Raw genomic sequence first — 15,379 nt, 5'->3', positions numbered from 1 at the left:
TCCTTGTAAAGCAACTGCGACACCTCCTCCCAATGGGAGGCGGATGCACGCCAATCGGCAATGTCTTGTCGCACCTCCTCCCTCGCCTGCCGCAATGCACTTTCTGTGACGCCCACTAAACTCTCCATCAGCCTTACATGCTCACGTTCAAGTGCACTACGGCTCTCTATAGCCTCCGCTAGACGGGACTCAAAATCCTTCGCTTCATCGGCACGCAAACTCGCCAATTGCGCCTCGCGTGTCATGGAAAGCAGTCGTTTGCGCTCATTGATGAGTTGATTGTTAAGGCCGCGCAACTCCACTAAAAGATTCTCATTGTTTTGTTTCTGCGACGATAACGCCGCCTCGGCAAGAGCAATTTTCGATCGCAGACTTTGAACCTCCAAAGATTTTTCTTTAACCTCCAAAAGAAGGGTACGAACATCGCGGGTAAGCAGCTCGTTGCTGTCAGCCCCTACGACTAGGCGGCTTCGCAACTCCGTGATTTGTGTCTCCAGCGAGAAACGAATCCGTTCCTCCTCTGTGTTGTGATTCTTCAAAGTCCGCTCAAGTTCCGCAACGGCCTGCTGTGAAACGGAGAGTTTTTGACTGGCCAAATCACGCTCCCGCACAAGCTGATGCATTTGCTGCGTCGTCTCCTCCAGCCGTTTCTGGGTGTTTATTACCAAGCTGCGACTGGAAGCCAACTCATGCTGCAGTGTCTTCACAAGAGTCACGGCATCATCAAGACGGTGACGCAACTCCTCGTTCGCGTGGTAGAGGGCATTGGCGGTGACATAATTTTGTATGCTGTTTTCCATTCCCCACACCATGGAGGGATCCGGCGATGGGGAAGCCGACCAGGCGCTCAACTCCGCGGCCGCAGCCCCGGCATCAGCCTTCCGTGCGGCGGACGGAACGGACACAAGACCGGCATTCCGCTCGGGAAAGCTGTCATGTTTCCCCTCATGTGCAGTTCCTTCTCCTCCTACTCGTGTCCCCGATGTCCTCTCATTGGCTTTTGCCGATGGTAAAGGCGCCCGCATGCTGGAAGCTCGCCCACTCATAAGAGGGGCTGAGCGTGAAGGGACGCCCCGGGCAAACAACGGCGCGGCGGATTCACGTCGCTGTGACACTTTGAGCAGCTTGAGCTCCTGCTCCTTTTCGTTGAACTTCTTCTGCAGCTGGCGATGACGCTCCTCCAGGCTGTAAAAAGCATCTTGCCACTCCTCCGTCGTCCGCCGGGCGGAAACTCGTTGAGCCATGACTGTCGCCACGACCCTTCCACGGGTCTCTCTCACTTCTCGTTGCTGCTTGTCCCCCCGCAGCACCCCCGTGTCCCTCTCCACAATTCCCTGCTTGGCCGCAGCCAGGCCGTCCCTTTCCCGTCTCAGCCACGCACGTGGAAGATGGCGATGAAGCGCACCAACGCAAATAAGAAAGCAACGACAATCACACTTGTCTGTTTGTTTGTGTTTGCTTATTTGTGTGTGTGTGGGTTCCAAAGCAACGGGAGGTACCGACAAAAAACAAAAAAAAATAATTTAAAAAAGAGTGGGTTTGGTGGGAAACAGACATGAACAAAACAATGAAGGAAGAATTGACATAAGACAGCAACGACCATAAGAGCGAGCATCGTCATTCTTCCTTGGAAACCTCCATACGCGCGCGGGATATCGTGCGGGAAGACTGGAGGATTCCTACGCGAGAACCCAACAAAAAAATCTAAAACATGACAATGACAAAAAAAAAAAAAAAAAAGAAATAATCTCATTAACTGAGATAAATAACACCGCGGAAAAAAAAAAAAATAAGATAAGAAAGGACACGTGCGTAAATATAAATATATATATACATGCGGAAGTAAAAAAGGAAAAAGAAGGAATATTCACAATACCCAATGACGGGAATATATATATATATATATATAGAGAGAGAGAGAGAGGGTTAAAGCGGAGAGTTTATTCCTGTCATTCATTTTATTTATTTATTTATTTGCCGCCGTCATGGCAGTTGACATGAAAAACTGTTCAAATTTTGTCCCCGTCACCGTCTTCATGGCAGTTTGTGTCTCTCTCCATGGGGATGAGAAGTTTATCCCCTTGTCATCCCTTCTCCGCTCTTCACTGAGCATTCCTTTTACTGGCCGACATTTGATTAATTTTCAGAGTCTTCCCAAATTTGCCTTCTTGTTTTTTTTTGTTTGTTTGTTTGTTTTGTTTCCTTCTCTTTTTCTTCTTCATCTTATTTCCCCGCTGTTCATTCATCACCGCCATCATTTCTCCCTGGCATAGCAAGAAAGAGAGTCAAGAAAAAAAAAAAAAAGAAGAAGTACATTTGTTGGTGGTTTTATCTTCCATGCCCTCTGTATCCATCAGTACATCAACTCGTTCCACCTCCTTCCTGCGCAACCGTACGTACACACATACATACATATGTACCTCTGCCAGTGCTCATGCGTTACTTGATCCGCAACACGCTTTTATTTATCCCATCCTGCCCTATACATATATTCCTCCTTGCAGAAGTGACGATTAAGGTTCAGAACCGTGACTTCGTTCAAATTCACTGCGTGGCATCACGATGAGTTCAAATTCCTTCTCACCGCTGGAACTGGGAATGATAATGTTGCCCTGCCGTACCACAGAAGAGTTCGGTTGCTCGGCCACATATGACGTCATGCGGGACTCCGGCGCAGACGCCGTGGAGGTGGACATCATTGGACCAAACGGTGCAACGCCAGCAGTCAACGGCGGGTACATTGGGCCATCCGCCCCAGTTGGAGAGAGATTGCGCGTGAAACTCGGTGCTGTTTCGGCAACACCACGCAGTGTCACGGTGGAAACAAATGGATTCTTCTCGGGAGGTATTCGGACCAAGTCGCTGTTGATTTTGGGAGGACTGACATAGCGGCTAAAAACTCGCCACACACAGAAAATAATGCTTGCCACGATGCTAAAGACCAAAAGACATCCGCCCATGATGGAGATGCCCACGCACCGTGATGTGCATGCACTGCCGCGTTTTGGCTGTTTTTCCAAGGAAGAGAAAACTTTGATGGCTTCATGTCCACCGGCGCCAGCGTGTTTATTGTACAATTCCTCAGTGTTTGGAAGAGATGGTGCCAATTTAAAAAACGCATTCAATGCAACGGGAATCAGTTGCACATCCCCTTGCTGATCGACCATCACACGAGCGTTACATCCATTCTTTGCCCCAACGGTATATCCCAGCACATTCACAGTGGTCGGGCCATAGGGCACAAGTTTCGTAAGATCCCCTGCAAGCGCATCTTTAAAAACGTCCGCCGTAACAGAAGAAAGTGCGGTCGGCCAGCGAGTGCCTGAGAACACGAGCTTGTGTGTCGAAACAAGCGAGACAGCGGACGTGCCAGTTGGAGGCCGAGAGGGAACAAGGTCCGAAAACAATAAGACGGGAGTGACGCCCGGATCCCCACCATTTGACATGTACAGACGCACCAATGAGGAATAGTTCGCTGCCGCAGCCAAATTCGGAATTGTACTAGCGTTGAATCCGCGGGAATGCACAACATAGGTCGAGACATTCAAATTGAACGGGTAGACTGTTTTGCTGATGTTTCCAATAATAACACGGGAAGGTTGAAATGCAAGGGCTCCTGAAAGTATCAGCTGTATTGTTGACGCCACCTCTAACTCCTTTGATTGCAAAACCAACTGCCAAGAACCGCCAAAAATCATTTGCATTTGTGTTCGGTACTGCTGTTGAATGGGAGATGCTGGCGTCCTGCTGACGTCCCGCAGTGCGCCGTCGGTCAGGGTTGTCTGATGCTTGTAGTACTCCAACAGCGTCGCGTACGTGGAGGCGGGGGAAAGAAGGGTGGTTACATTTTGAATCCCAGCGGAGACAACCTCAAGGTGAAAAGTTGCCCCACTCGTGCGGTCAACGGTGCCAATCAACACCGCATCTAAATTCGCCGGTGTACCCGTCACATCCTTCACCGCCTTCACGTCGGTAATGATCCCCTCCGAAAGTTTTGCCTCCGGAAGGGCACTGGTGTCGCCCCATCCGTCCCCTGTGAAGCGCACCGTGATGGCCTCCACACGGAAGGCATGGGCCACAAACGGCGTTGCCACACTTTCTGTGGTAGCCTCCGTGTAATACGCCTTCGTCGCCGTCCACTCGGCATCCCGCAGCAGAAAATTCGCCACGATGCCGGGGTCACTCCACACAACAAAACTCACAGCAACAGTGCCGGGGTCGGCGGCAACGGCAGGCGCAGCATCAAACCACGCGGCGGCACGTTGGATGCCGAGAGCATCGCTCACGTCACTCTGAACGGCGTCACTAAACTCCGCAGCTGCCACGAAGGCGGCTGTCCACTTGCCGTTAAATCCCATGTCTACTTTGACAGTTGACAAGGCATCCCCCGGCACCTGCGCGCTCGCAACAGTACTGACAAGAAAAAGAAAGAGTAATAACAGCAGCGTCCAACGACACCCGCCTCGCATTGAAAATTCTAATCGCCACACGCGGAGCGCCTCTCTCTTTCGCTCTATTTCTCCGTCTGTCTACACTTTTTTTGCGCCTAATGTGTAAATGTAAAAGTGTCAATTCCACCCCTTTTCCTGGGTTTTTGTTTCGTCGCTCCTGAGGGTGGCCACCTCCGTGTATGCCTGAGAATGTGTCTTGCCCGTTCCGCCCTCTGTAATGATGTGAATGGTCCTCTTTTCTCCCTCCCTCCCTACCTCCCACAAAAAAAAAAAAAAAAAAAAAAAGCATTCACACACATAAACATGCCCCCAGTCGTGTTATGTGTCCGTATGAGTGGGAGAAGAAAGAAGTGAAGGTCGGTTTGCATAATTCGCATCTTAGACTCTTCCCCAAGAGAGTACGCCCGATTGCGCATATAGGAAACACAGAAGCGGTGCTTTCTTGGGGTTGCATTGTTTTCCAGCAGCCCGTATTGCCGTTCCACGTAAAGTCTCGTTTGTCCCCCCCTTTTCTTCCGTCAACTAAAAACAAAACCGCAGAAAAAAAGAAAAACGAAAAGAAAAGGAATTTAAAAAATAAAAAAAAGGGCACTAGTTGAGAAGAAAGACGTGTACCTTCCTCTCGCTCATACGCGAAGAAGGCAAAAACAACAACGGTAAGATAACAAACAAAGAAAAAAAGAAACAATTAGTGGAGTCTGCACAGGAATAACACGTGGACCCCCACAAGATTGTGTCAAAGACTTCTGGTGTACTTGGCCTTCACAGAGCCTTCCACTGGTGCCTTATCGCGTCCTTTGCGCAGCAGCTGCGAGAGACGCCGCTTTGGCGGAAGTGGCCGTACAGCATCTACTTCTTCTTCTTCTTCGCTGCTCTTCTCCCGCTGTCCTTTCTCCTGAGCCTTACGCAGAAACGAGTCCCACTTGCGGTAACGATTGTACTGAAGTTTTTGCTGGTACCGTCTCTCAATGGCCTCGTGGTGCAATTTTTGCTGCAACTCTGCCCGCTGCAGTTTGTCTTGCAACGGGCCGGGCAAAAGTTGACGGTCAACGGCCCACTTGTCCTGTGCTTCCCGTGAGGGCAACACCTTGAAGCGGCCGTCGCTAAGCTCCTGATAGCGTCCCACATCGGGGTCACCGAAGCGGCCAGTGGAGATGTCAAACTCCTCTGCGCCGGAAAAAATTGCCCACGGGGGCAACTCATGGCATTCCTCCTGCACCAAAGAATCATCCCTTGTGTCGGAAGTAGATGCCGGCGGCGGAATCTTTGCAATATTGCTATCACTACCCTCATTCACACCAAGCACCCGTGAAACGGTAGTCGACGTCCCATCTGGCGGCGTAAATGACTTTGCCGATGCAGCAAGAGTGGCGGCGTCAAGTAAATTTCGCTCCCGTCGAAGTGTTTCTTCCGTGTGCCGCTCCTTCTGCAGCATCGTCTTTTGTATCTTCTTGAGATGCAAATTTATTTCTTTGTGGTCCACCACCTGTAGGTTGTTCGTCCGCTGTGAAATGATGCGAAAGGCCTCATAATTTTCCAATGTTTTGTGCATTCCCTCCTCCTCCTGCTGCCGGCGAAGAGCGGGTGTGGGCCGCACCACCACCTTCCCATCCAGTTGCTCCGGAAGGAACGTCGTGCAGTGCCATTGCACGGCCTCCAACAAGGAGAGTGGAAAACGTCTTTTCCACTTTAGGTTAAATTCAAACGCATAGCGTCTCAGAAGACTCTCCGGGAGCTCATCAAGGTCTCCTGTCTCTCCCTTACATCGAATGAGTTGCAGCTCCTCCAAGGAGAGGCTTATGCGCTGCAGGCGCTCCATGCTACGCGATGCGGATGGGTCGGGCTTTCGCTTCATCGGCTTTCGCAAAATCCCCCACGGGGTATGCAGGACCTCCGGCGCCACCGTTTCCTTCTCTGCGGCTGTCAATGTACGATCTGCTGCAGGGAACTGTTCCTGTACAGAATTTTGTAACACGTCTTTGTTTTCGCCAATATTCTCCCGGCGAAGTGCATGTATATCGTTTTCCAAGATGTGTGCAACAGACCGAAAGTAATGTTTTCGGCGCCCCAACATGTCACGAATACTCCTTTCAGGTACATTATCCAGCACCCGGCGCACTAACTCATCCTTTGTGCCGTGGCGTAGTTGCCGTTGCGCCGCAAGAAATATGCGCAGCTCTTCCTCGTGAAGACGATGAAGTTCATCGCTAAGAGCGATGGTGTCACTGCCTTGCGCACGCTGTGTCCTAATTCCTCGCTGCTCCTCCATCATGCGTGCAGTGCTCCAAGCGTCTGTTGGATTTCGTATGTGCATAGTCGCAACGGGTCGGGGTTCTTCCTGTCCGCCTCCATCCCTCTTTGTCGCTGCTGCGGATGCGCCATTTCTTTCCTTCTGGACATCGCCGTCGTCATTGCGGCCTCCCTCCCCTTGCACGGCCGGCATCACCGTCGTCTGCGTGTATGATGCACACGGCGGAGGTGTCGGCAGCACACCCCTCATGTAGTCCTCAAACTTCTCAACACACAGCCGGTCCTGCTCCTGCCGGCGAGCCAACTCCTCCTCGGCCAGTTCAGAGGGCAAGGACTCCAAAGATTCCTCAATCTTCAACTGTAAGTCCTGCCTCAATCGCCGGCGTGAAGGTGAGGTGGCGTCGCGCAGCGCCACATACGTTTCCGGCAATGGACGCACCCCTTGCTCCAACATACGGGAGAAAAGCTTATACGCCTGCCATTCCAACTTCGCCCGACTCATCGTGGCAATGAGAGAAGTGTACATGAGCGCATCCGGCTCAATCCCGCGTCGCACCATCACGTTGAGCTGTACCAAGGCGTCGCGGGCCATGTCGTATGCCTCGCCCTGAGAAACATCGGTCGGAAGATCAAGGAATGGCCGCTCATGAACACAACGAAATGGCAACAGTGTCGTCGCCGCTCCTAAAGCCACCGCCCTTCGCGATTCTCTCGACATCAAGAGGCGCCACATGATTCCCTCCGGCGCACGCGTAAAATAAATAAATAAATACCACCTGCACAACTAACTTGATGTCACCCCTCCTCCTAACAGCGGCTGCCTGCATTTGTGTGTGTGTGTGTGTGTGTGTGTGTGGGACAGCATGTGAAGCGCAAAAGTACCCCCACAAAAGAAAAAAAAAAAAAGGAAAGACGGCTCGACACAAAATCCATTAAAATATATATGTTCATCTCTCTTCTCTCCTGTGGTGGCCATTTTAAACAGTTTAGCCCTTTCCTCCTCGTTCTTGTGTAAAAAACATCGACAATAAAAACAGATGCAAAAAAAAAAAAAAATGAGTGATAGTGATGCGTTGAAGTCTTTCCCTCCCTCGCTCCCTCGTACCCCCACAACGACATATCCGCCCCCCACAATCTTGGCATATTATCAGCGCCGTCACCGCCTCCAAACAAAGAACTCTATAAAGACATATATATTCATACAGTCATGGTCATATATATATATATATATATATATATATATATATATTGTGTGTGTGTGTGTTTATACATGTGGCACGCGGTAAAAGTTGTTTAAGGGGGAATTCAAGGGACAAGGGCATCTATATTTATATAATAACCACATGGCAGGGGTAAAACACAAAAAAGAAAGAAAGAAAAAAAGCAGTTAACAGCGCAGAAATCACTCCCTCCTTCAATTCCTTTCCCACCTCTCTGTACTGGCAGGCATAACCCTTTCCCCCCACCCCTTTCTAATCTCCCCCCACATAATTCATTCCGTCCTCCCCTTCTTTCTCATTGAACTCTCGTTGCTTTTGTTTGCTTGTTTGTTTTTTGTTTTTTTGTCTCTTCCACTTCTCCTTTTCTCTTTTTTTATTTCCTTCTTTCTTTTTTTCTTTGACAACGGCCCTAATGTTTTTGTTGCTGCTGTTGGCCGTCAGCCCCCTCCCCTTCCAAACACACACGCAGAGAGAGAGAGAGAGGAGAATCCGCTCTCGACTACAACAGACCTTTGAGCGGGTCGTCAAGGTACACCTGCCGCTGCTCCTTCCTGAGCCGGTCCCATCGATCGCAGAGAAATGACATGCGCTCACGCAACCCCATTTGGCGCACAGATGGGTGTGCCTTCAATATCTCGTAAGCGAAGGACGCCACGGGCACTTCCCCCGTGAGGTCCCGCCGCTGCATGCGCTGAGCTAATTGCAAAACCTCCTCGTCGCTGCGTTTGTTCCTGCGGCTGCGGAGGCCAGTGGCGGTGGTCCCATGACGAGAATTTGATGCCTTTTCTGAATTCCCGTCACCTAAACGAGTATGCGTGGAATTGCTGTTGTGAATAACAGGTGTGGAATCCCCATCCATCATTTCCTCAACCTGCGTCGTCGCCTTCTTCCTTCTCTTCTTATCAGCAACAGTACTAACACTAGAAGTTTTCCCATTGATGGCAGTAGTGGCGGCTGTGGCTGCCGCGGCCTTTTTCCTCTTCCCAATGGTCCGCATAAATCCGCTGCCATAAACAATGAGTGAGGCACGCAGCATCAGCAGTTAAGCGCCCTCACAGGTGGGGAAAGTTAGTGTGCGTATCCAGATGTGTAATGTTACGGTTTCAGTTGCGTATAACTCTAATAAATGTTTATATTATTTATAAAATAACTGTATTTATATATTTATGTATGTATGTATGTATGTATGTATGACTGTATGAGTAAAAATCTCTCTTTTCGGCGGCCCTACTCTTCACGCCCTCGTCCTAAAATGTTTGGGAGAAATGCGAGAGGGGGGGGGAGAAAGACGCTGCTGATTTTGTAAACGTTTTGCCCTCCCTTTTTAACTTCGCTGCTTTCCGTTGCCCCCACCACCCCGCCCACCTTCAACGAAACCCGCTCTTCACGCAAAATAATCTCTTCTCCTTCTGCGTCACCCCGTCGTGCCTAAATAATGCCCCGCAGCAGCAACATTCAAAAAAAAAAAAAAAAAAAAAAAAATGGGTGGAGAATTTAAAAAGCGCTTCCTCGTGAGAAGGTCACTGATGGTCACGGTAGGGATACGCCCCCCTTTCCAGCAATGGAGCCACAGATGCATTAAGACATTATAGATAGATAGATTGTCAAGTTATGTGCGTACACGTTGTGCCAGCTATGCATGTCAATGCAAGGCGTGTTATGTGTGGCACCGTCGGCTCACACCGCAGTCTGACACCCACTCACGCACTCACAGAGAACAAATATGTACAATCCCGTCGTTCCTCTCTCTCCCTCCCTCTTCCTCCCTTTTCTGAGACGTACAAAACACACACAAACAAACGCTAACAAAAACATGCACGGACAATTTTTTCTTTTTCTCGCTTAAAACTTTTACCCTCATTTTTATTTCCTTTTCTCTTTCTTTTTTATATATTTCTTCTAATCGCGTTTTGTTTACTTCCTTCTTTCGGAAGTGTTGTTGTTGTTGTTTTTGTGTGGGATGGGGGCTTTTTTTTTTTTTTCATTTTTTTAAAAAAGGAGGAAAAAAAGAAACGAGAAGAAGGAAGAGGAGGTTCCTTCTTTCTTCCCTCCCCCCGTGATCACACGCCTTAACGACCCACCCACCAAAAGGAAACGAAGAAACAAGTAAAATAAAATAAAAGTTTTCTTCGTCGTCTCTCCGCACGGACGGAATGTGTAAAAAAAATTTTTTTTAAGAAAAAAACAACAACAACAACAAATAAATAAATAAATAAATAAAATAAAATAACGAGGGAAAACGGTGATCACGGCGACGTACGTAAAATATTGACAATCAATCATCGCACCCCCTTCTGCGTCACTCCGCAGCCGCGGCATCGCCATGATCATCATCGTCTTTCGCCGCAGCGGGTGCAGGCTTCTCATTGCCGTGACGCAACTTGGTGCCAGACACCACATCATCCACGCGCAGAATCATCGACGCAGCCTCAACGGCTGTCTTGAGCGCCTGCACCTTCACGGCGGCAGGCTCCATCACCTGCAGCACCCGGACGTCAACAATCTCGCCGGTGGTGCCATCGACGCCCCAGAAGTTACCGTCTGGCATAGAGTGACGCGCCCGTAATTCCGTAACAGTGCGAATGACGTTTGCGCCGCAGTTGCTTGTCAATATGCGTGGGACCACCTCAAGGGCCATCGCCACGGCCTGGTAGGCCGCCTGCTGGACACCTGTGATGCTCTTCGAACGATTCATAAGATAGGATGAGACGTACATTTCCACGGCGGCAGCACCATACACTACACGCGGATCAAGGATGATATTACGGGCCACGCACATGGCATCATGAAGGTTGCGTTCCATCTCATTAAGGGTATCTTTACTGGCACCACGCAAAACCACGCTACACGCCTTGCCGGAGCTGCAGCCAGTGATAAAGGTAAAATACTCATCTCCTATCTTTTTAATCTCCATTAATCCTGCCTGTCCAATGTGATCCTTCGTGAGCTCTTCAATACGACTAACAACTTTTGCCCCGGTTGCGCGGGCAATACGGTTATTGTCCGTCTTGCGAAGGCGTCGAATGCATGTAATATTGGCCTTGTACAAGAAGTGTGCCGCAAGGTCGGATGCCCCCTTCTCTGTGATGACAACATCTGGCTTGAAGGAGATGATGACATTGCAGAGAGACCGCACGTAATCCTCCTCCTGCTTCAGCAACGACTCCCAATCTGTCGCCTGCCCAACCTCAACGTTGATGGTCGTCTCTGGCTTCTTGTACTCCAAGGGGCAATCCAAAAGAATAATGCGAGGGTTCTCAATGTAGCGACGCATCTTGGCGTGGATGTGATCCTTGTTAAACATCACACCGTCCAGCACGACGCTATCGGTGACGGACCCGCCAGGGATCTTTTCTATCTTGGCGTATCGCTTGATGTCCACCTCCTTTTGGCCCGTTGTCTTGTTCTCTACGACAACCCGCTGTGTCGCGGCCACCGCCATTTTGCACATAATATCATCCTCACGTGAATTAAACTTCGTGCCAAGACATGCCCGCACAACAGACTCCAACTGCCGCGTGTCATTCGGGTCAATGGTAGTCCCAATCATCTCGATTGCCGCCAAGGCGTCCGTCAGTGCAAGGGAGAAGCCCTTCACTATCTTCAGCGGGTGAATGTTACGCTCCAGGAGGGGTTGCGCCAGGCTTAATATCTCCCCCGTGAGCACAATGACAGAAGTGGTGCCGTCGCCAACCTCCTCGTCCTGAGCACGCGCGAGCTCCAACATGTGCTTTGCGGCGGGATGCACCACGTCAATCTCGCGAAGGATGCAGTTGCCGTCATTCGTCAGCACCGTGCCGCCCATTGGATCAAGAATCATCTTGAGCATTGCACACGGTCCAAGTGTGCTGCTGATAAGACTGGCCACAGTCTTAGCCACCTCAATGTTGTTCATCTGCGCCTTGCGTCCGGTCTGCCGCTCTGTCTTTTGGTTCAAAACAAGCACCGGCTGCTTTTGTGAGTACATTGTCGCTTTCGTCGTGTTGTTCTTTCTTTTTTTCCCCCCTTTTTTTTCCTTTAAATTTATTGATCTTCCCTTCTTAAATCCCTATGATCGTTTGTTTGTTTGTTTGTTTGTTGTTGTATTATTGTGATTCTCTTTTGTTTCGCTCTCCTCTTCTCCATGCAAGGGGAAATCAACAAAAACACAGACACGACACGTGAAGAACGGCCAACAAGTACACATGTATCCGTTTGCAAACATTCAACGGAAACAAAGACACACACACAGACGCATGCAAAATATCAATAATAAAAAATAAAATAAAATTGTTTCGTTCCCACCGTATTTCCTCACGCCCAGGCAGTATTTATATTTCACTGAGGGACACTTCGGTGCCTTGTCGCTTCGCACATCAGCAGCCCCCGCTTATGCGCTGCGCACGAAATACCGCCATCCCCGTGTGTTCTTGTGGTATCCAGAATACCAGCGACTGGAGGATGTTGGCTACCTGTCGTCCAGCCCGTAGTCCGGCGGTGGTGGCTTGCCATTCCGCCTCCGTGTGCGTCGCTCCTTCGGCTCCAGGTTTTCAAAGGTGAAGTTGTTCGCAGGGAAACCATACGTCTGACCAGCGTACATGCCGCTTAGCCAACGCAGTGAACTCTCCCTCACCTTCTCCTCGGTGAGAGAAACGGTGTTTTTCAGTGCATAGGATGACTTGGCAACGCGTGACGCAACCCACATCTTTGTGTGCCGTGTAAAACCGTGCTCGCACACCTCCTCCATAGGCACATCCTCCGTGTAGCACAAGAGCGCATGGGGATGGCTCTCAACGGTACTCTGAATGAGCCTCTCCTCCCACATGAGGCGGGAAAAAACGACGAGACGGCCGTCGTCGCGCAGCAGTAGCAGCGCATTCTCAAGAGCCTCTCGCAGCTCGTACATCTCATTGTTCAAAATACAGCGTAACGACGTGAAAAACTTCCATGACATGGGCGTTTTGCGTCGACTGCTCTGCGTACTCCACACCTCCTCAGGCAACATGTCACCGGCGGCCTCAACGCAGCCAATGACGTCCCGTGAAGACGTGAAAGGTCGACGACACCGCACCTCACGTGCCATTTTCATTGACTGCTCAGGTGTAAGCAGACCATAGGCACTCAACGCACCTGATAAAGCGTGCTGCGGTACTGTGTTGAGGTACGCAAGAGCGCCAATTCCAAGCTGTGGCCCGTAACGCATGTCAAGATGGTGACTGTTTTCGTCATCAAGAAGAAACCCGCGCTCCGGATTCTCCAATTGCGTCTCGGAGGGGCCAGGGTCAATCATTACAGCATCAAAGGACCTTTCACCAAACAAAGACTTCGCTTCTGACATTTGACGGCAAAAAAATTTAAAACGGTCAGCGCCAAACTCGTCCACCAGCTCCATTGCGGTCTGCATGACGTCGTGGTCACAGTCCAACGCGACGACGCGTGTGTACGGCCCTCCATTCTCAAGCACAGCCCCTGCGTGATAGCCGCCGCCGAGGGTGCAGTCCAACACGTCATACAGCACAAGCCGCTTCGGTTTGGCCAAACATGTCGAAAGCCCCCCCGTCACTGTCAGCGCATTCTGCGATGACGTCAGCGGGAGTGATGCCGCCACGTTGCGTCTCATCTCCTCCCGCACCTGCCGACGCCTACTCCGTGGGGCCCTCTTCGCCTGCAGAGCCTGACGCACGCTGCTGGTGCTTGGGTAGCCGTCCTCAATCGCCCGCGTCGCCAGATGTTCGGCGAGCTCCTTCAGCTCCAGCCACCGCAGTCCTCCGCACACGCCCTGAAAGAGCTGCTTCATCATTAGCGGCGGGTGCTCCACCCGGTTTAGTTGAGACCAACGCCTCGGTGCAACGATGCGTTTCATGACTTCATCCTTTTTTATTGTTGTTGTGTGCGTGGGCGCGTTGCCGCTCAAATCCATCGTGGAAGCCGCGAGCAAACAAAAAGAAAAAAAAAAAAGAGAGAGAGAGAGAGAAAAAGAAACGGCAAAATCATCCATTCTTTCTCCTCTCATTTTCATCTCCGTGTAGGTTTTGCTGTGTCCCCTTGATTTATTTATTTATTTATTTATCGGTTCCATCAATCGCGTGACGATGAGGCAATTCCACACAACGTCGTCCCTGCCACCACTAAACCACATCCAAGCAGAGTTGCTGGTCGCAAGACGCCTTCACGCAGCACAAGGGCGCTCACCAGCACGGTGATAACAAACGCCAAGGCGTTGGCGACCATGCTACCCACCGCCACATCGACATGACGCAGCCCGAGGAAAAACAAAACAGACCCACTCAAGTTGAGAAGTTGTGTCGCCATGTACTTGGGACGCGACACCAGAAAGCGCAGATCCTCCAGAAAAGAAGAAGAACTCACAGCCATGCCGCTGCTGTAGCGCTTCAGCAACGGGTTGGTTATGCCCCAAATAATCGCCGCAAGAAGAAGGAGCAGCATTCCCCTCCTAATCCCCTGTCCGCCAAGAAGCCAGTGCAAAAAAAAAAAAAAAAAAGAGAGAAGGACAACCAACAATGGCAATGGTGTCATAAGCGCTAAAGGGGGGAAATAATAATAATAATAATAACACAAAAATACAGACACACCTTTGGCCGGCCAGGCACCTTGATTTTTTTTTTCTCTCTCTCTCTCTCTCCCTGTGTCTCACACAATCCTCCTCTTTCTTCTCCTCTTCCTCTTCCCTTGATCCATTGTCGCTCTCCACCTCTCGCCGCATCATGCATAGAGGCACCTTCACTAACGCTTGGCAAACTTTCGCTTGACCTTCTTTCCGTCCAAATATCCGGGGAACTGCCCCCTCTCGCGACGACGATCCACGGAGAGCAGGCCGGACTTCTTCAGCGGAATGCGTGTGAGAGGCAAGAGCTTCACAAGGGCGTTGGCAATCGACATGCGCAGGGCAAAAGCAGCAATTTCGTTGGCGATGGAAGGCATAGCATGCCCCTCCAACACAATGTGCACGTCAAAGTCCCTATAATCCAAATTCGCCTCATCAAAAGGCATAAGCAGCATCTCCATCAGCCATGCCTTGTTATCCAGCACGAGGGCCATTGGCTTGCCCATGATGGTAATGGCGCCGTTGTGATCTCGGTTCTCACGCAAGAGGGCAGTAAATTGATACTTTTCCCCATCCGCGCAACCACGGCCGACGGCAATGCCGGTCTCCGCATCCACCTCCGGCTCGTCAATGCGTACACCAATCTGGTGGCGTGAGTCCTCACCGGCCACCTTTCGTGCAAAATCTTTCAGCACCGTGTAAAAGTGACTATAGCTGTCAGCACTGTCCGCAAGAAGGGTCGCTCGGCTCATAAGTTTGTAATTCTCAAACATAACACGAACGTCGTCCCTGTTAAACTTCCGTCGGCTGAACTGGAAGAGCGCGTGCTCCGTCTTGAATCCCCGTGTTTCTGTGAGGCGTCCCATCCAGTCCAAGAAATTTGTGTAATGACCTGGAGCATTATCAAGACCCAC

General features: G+C 50.5%; 8 protein-coding genes across 8 annotated transcripts, besides 27 other annotated features; all 8 read right to left on the bottom strand.

Annotated features, from left to right (window-relative positions):
- Tc00.1047053504003.14 (hypothetical protein, conserved) lies at nt 1–1,244 on the bottom strand (the record flags this gene model as incomplete). The annotated part of the gene is made up of 1 exon (XM_803179.1): nt 1–1,244. A coding segment is annotated over one exon (1,244 nt), but the record flags the coding sequence as incomplete, so codon positions are not given.
- Nucleotides 1–5,487: a sequence feature (heterozygous, non-Esmeraldo-like haplotype).
- Nucleotides 1,438–1,475: a microsatellite.
- Nucleotides 1,511–1,531: a sequence feature (AT_rich).
- Nucleotides 1,889–1,909: a microsatellite.
- Nucleotides 1,956–1,976: a sequence feature (AT_rich).
- Nucleotides 2,166–2,229: a sequence feature (T-rich).
- Tc00.1047053504003.30 (uncharacterized protein) lies at nt 2,514–4,469 on the bottom strand (the record flags this gene model as incomplete). The annotated part of the gene is made up of 1 exon (XM_803172.1): nt 2,514–4,469. The coding sequence occupies one exon, from the start codon at nt 4,467–4,469 to the stop codon at nt 2,514–2,516; it is 1,956 nt and encodes a 651-aa protein (XP_808265.1).
- Nucleotides 4,714–4,736: a microsatellite.
- Nucleotides 4,976–5,037: a sequence feature (A-rich).
- Tc00.1047053504003.40 (hypothetical protein, conserved) lies at nt 5,188–7,434 on the bottom strand (the record flags this gene model as incomplete). Its single annotated transcript, XM_803173.1, has 1 exon — nt 5,188–7,434. The coding sequence occupies one exon, from the start codon at nt 7,432–7,434 to the stop codon at nt 5,188–5,190; it is 2,247 nt and encodes a 748-aa protein (XP_808266.1).
- Nucleotides 5,488–5,726: a sequence feature (areas merged during assembly that could not be assigned to a particular haplotype. This can correspond to areas where the two haplotypes were merged or to regions with more than two copies in the genome that were merged during assembly.).
- Nucleotides 5,727–10,391: a sequence feature (heterozygous, non-Esmeraldo-like haplotype).
- Nucleotides 7,530–7,557: a microsatellite.
- Nucleotides 7,915–7,950: a microsatellite.
- Nucleotides 8,236–8,267: a microsatellite.
- Nucleotides 8,280–8,320: a sequence feature (CT-rich).
- Tc00.1047053504003.50 (hypothetical protein, conserved) lies at nt 8,421–8,957 on the bottom strand (the record flags this gene model as incomplete). Its single annotated transcript, XM_803174.1, has 1 exon — nt 8,421–8,957. The coding sequence occupies one exon, from the start codon at nt 8,955–8,957 to the stop codon at nt 8,421–8,423; it is 537 nt and encodes a 178-aa protein (XP_808267.1).
- Nucleotides 9,042–9,071: a sequence feature (AT_rich).
- Nucleotides 9,073–9,122: a microsatellite.
- Nucleotides 9,379–9,403: a microsatellite.
- Nucleotides 9,890–9,918: a sequence feature (AT_rich).
- Nucleotides 10,117–10,142: a microsatellite.
- Nucleotides 10,221–11,888, bottom strand: Tc00.1047053504003.60 (chaperonin/T-complex protein 1 gamma subunit, putative; the record flags this gene model as incomplete). The annotated part of the gene is made up of 1 exon (XM_803175.1): nt 10,221–11,888. The coding sequence occupies one exon, from the start codon at nt 11,886–11,888 to the stop codon at nt 10,221–10,223; it is 1,668 nt and encodes a 555-aa protein (XP_808268.1).
- Nucleotides 10,392–11,596: a sequence feature (areas merged during assembly that could not be assigned to a particular haplotype. This can correspond to areas where the two haplotypes were merged or to regions with more than two copies in the genome that were merged during assembly.).
- Nucleotides 11,597–15,379: a sequence feature (heterozygous, non-Esmeraldo-like haplotype).
- Nucleotides 11,978–12,000: a microsatellite.
- Nucleotides 12,161–12,192: a sequence feature (AT_rich).
- Nucleotides 12,369–13,763, bottom strand: Tc00.1047053504003.70 (S-adenosyl-methyltransferase mraW-like protein, putative; the record flags this gene model as incomplete). Its single annotated transcript, XM_803176.1, has 1 exon — nt 12,369–13,763. The coding sequence occupies one exon, from the start codon at nt 13,761–13,763 to the stop codon at nt 12,369–12,371; it is 1,395 nt and encodes a 464-aa protein (XP_808269.1).
- Nucleotides 13,837–13,882: a sequence feature (A-rich).
- Nucleotides 13,949–13,970: a microsatellite.
- Tc00.1047053504003.80 (hypothetical protein, conserved) lies at nt 13,979–14,347 on the bottom strand (the record flags this gene model as incomplete). The annotated part of the gene is made up of 1 exon (XM_803177.1): nt 13,979–14,347. The coding sequence occupies one exon, from the start codon at nt 14,345–14,347 to the stop codon at nt 13,979–13,981; it is 369 nt and encodes a 122-aa protein (XP_808270.1).
- Nucleotides 14,455–14,474: a microsatellite.
- Nucleotides 14,518–14,586: a sequence feature (CT-rich).
- Nucleotides 14,645–15,379, bottom strand: Tc00.1047053504003.90 (hypothetical protein, conserved; the record flags this gene model as incomplete). Its single annotated transcript, XM_803178.1, has 1 exon — nt 14,645–15,379. A coding segment is annotated over one exon (735 nt), but the record flags the coding sequence as incomplete, so codon positions are not given.

The sequence above is a fragment of the Trypanosoma cruzi genome, genomic scaffold, assembly GCF_000209065.1.
Source record: "Trypanosoma cruzi strain CL Brener 1047053516485 genomic scaffold, whole genome shotgun sequence".
NCBI lineage: Eukaryota > Euglenozoa > Kinetoplastea > Trypanosomatida > Trypanosomatidae > Trypanosoma > Trypanosoma cruzi.
Note: the sequence above shows the minus strand (reverse complement) of the source record. Positions and strands in the feature narration are given on the sequence as shown.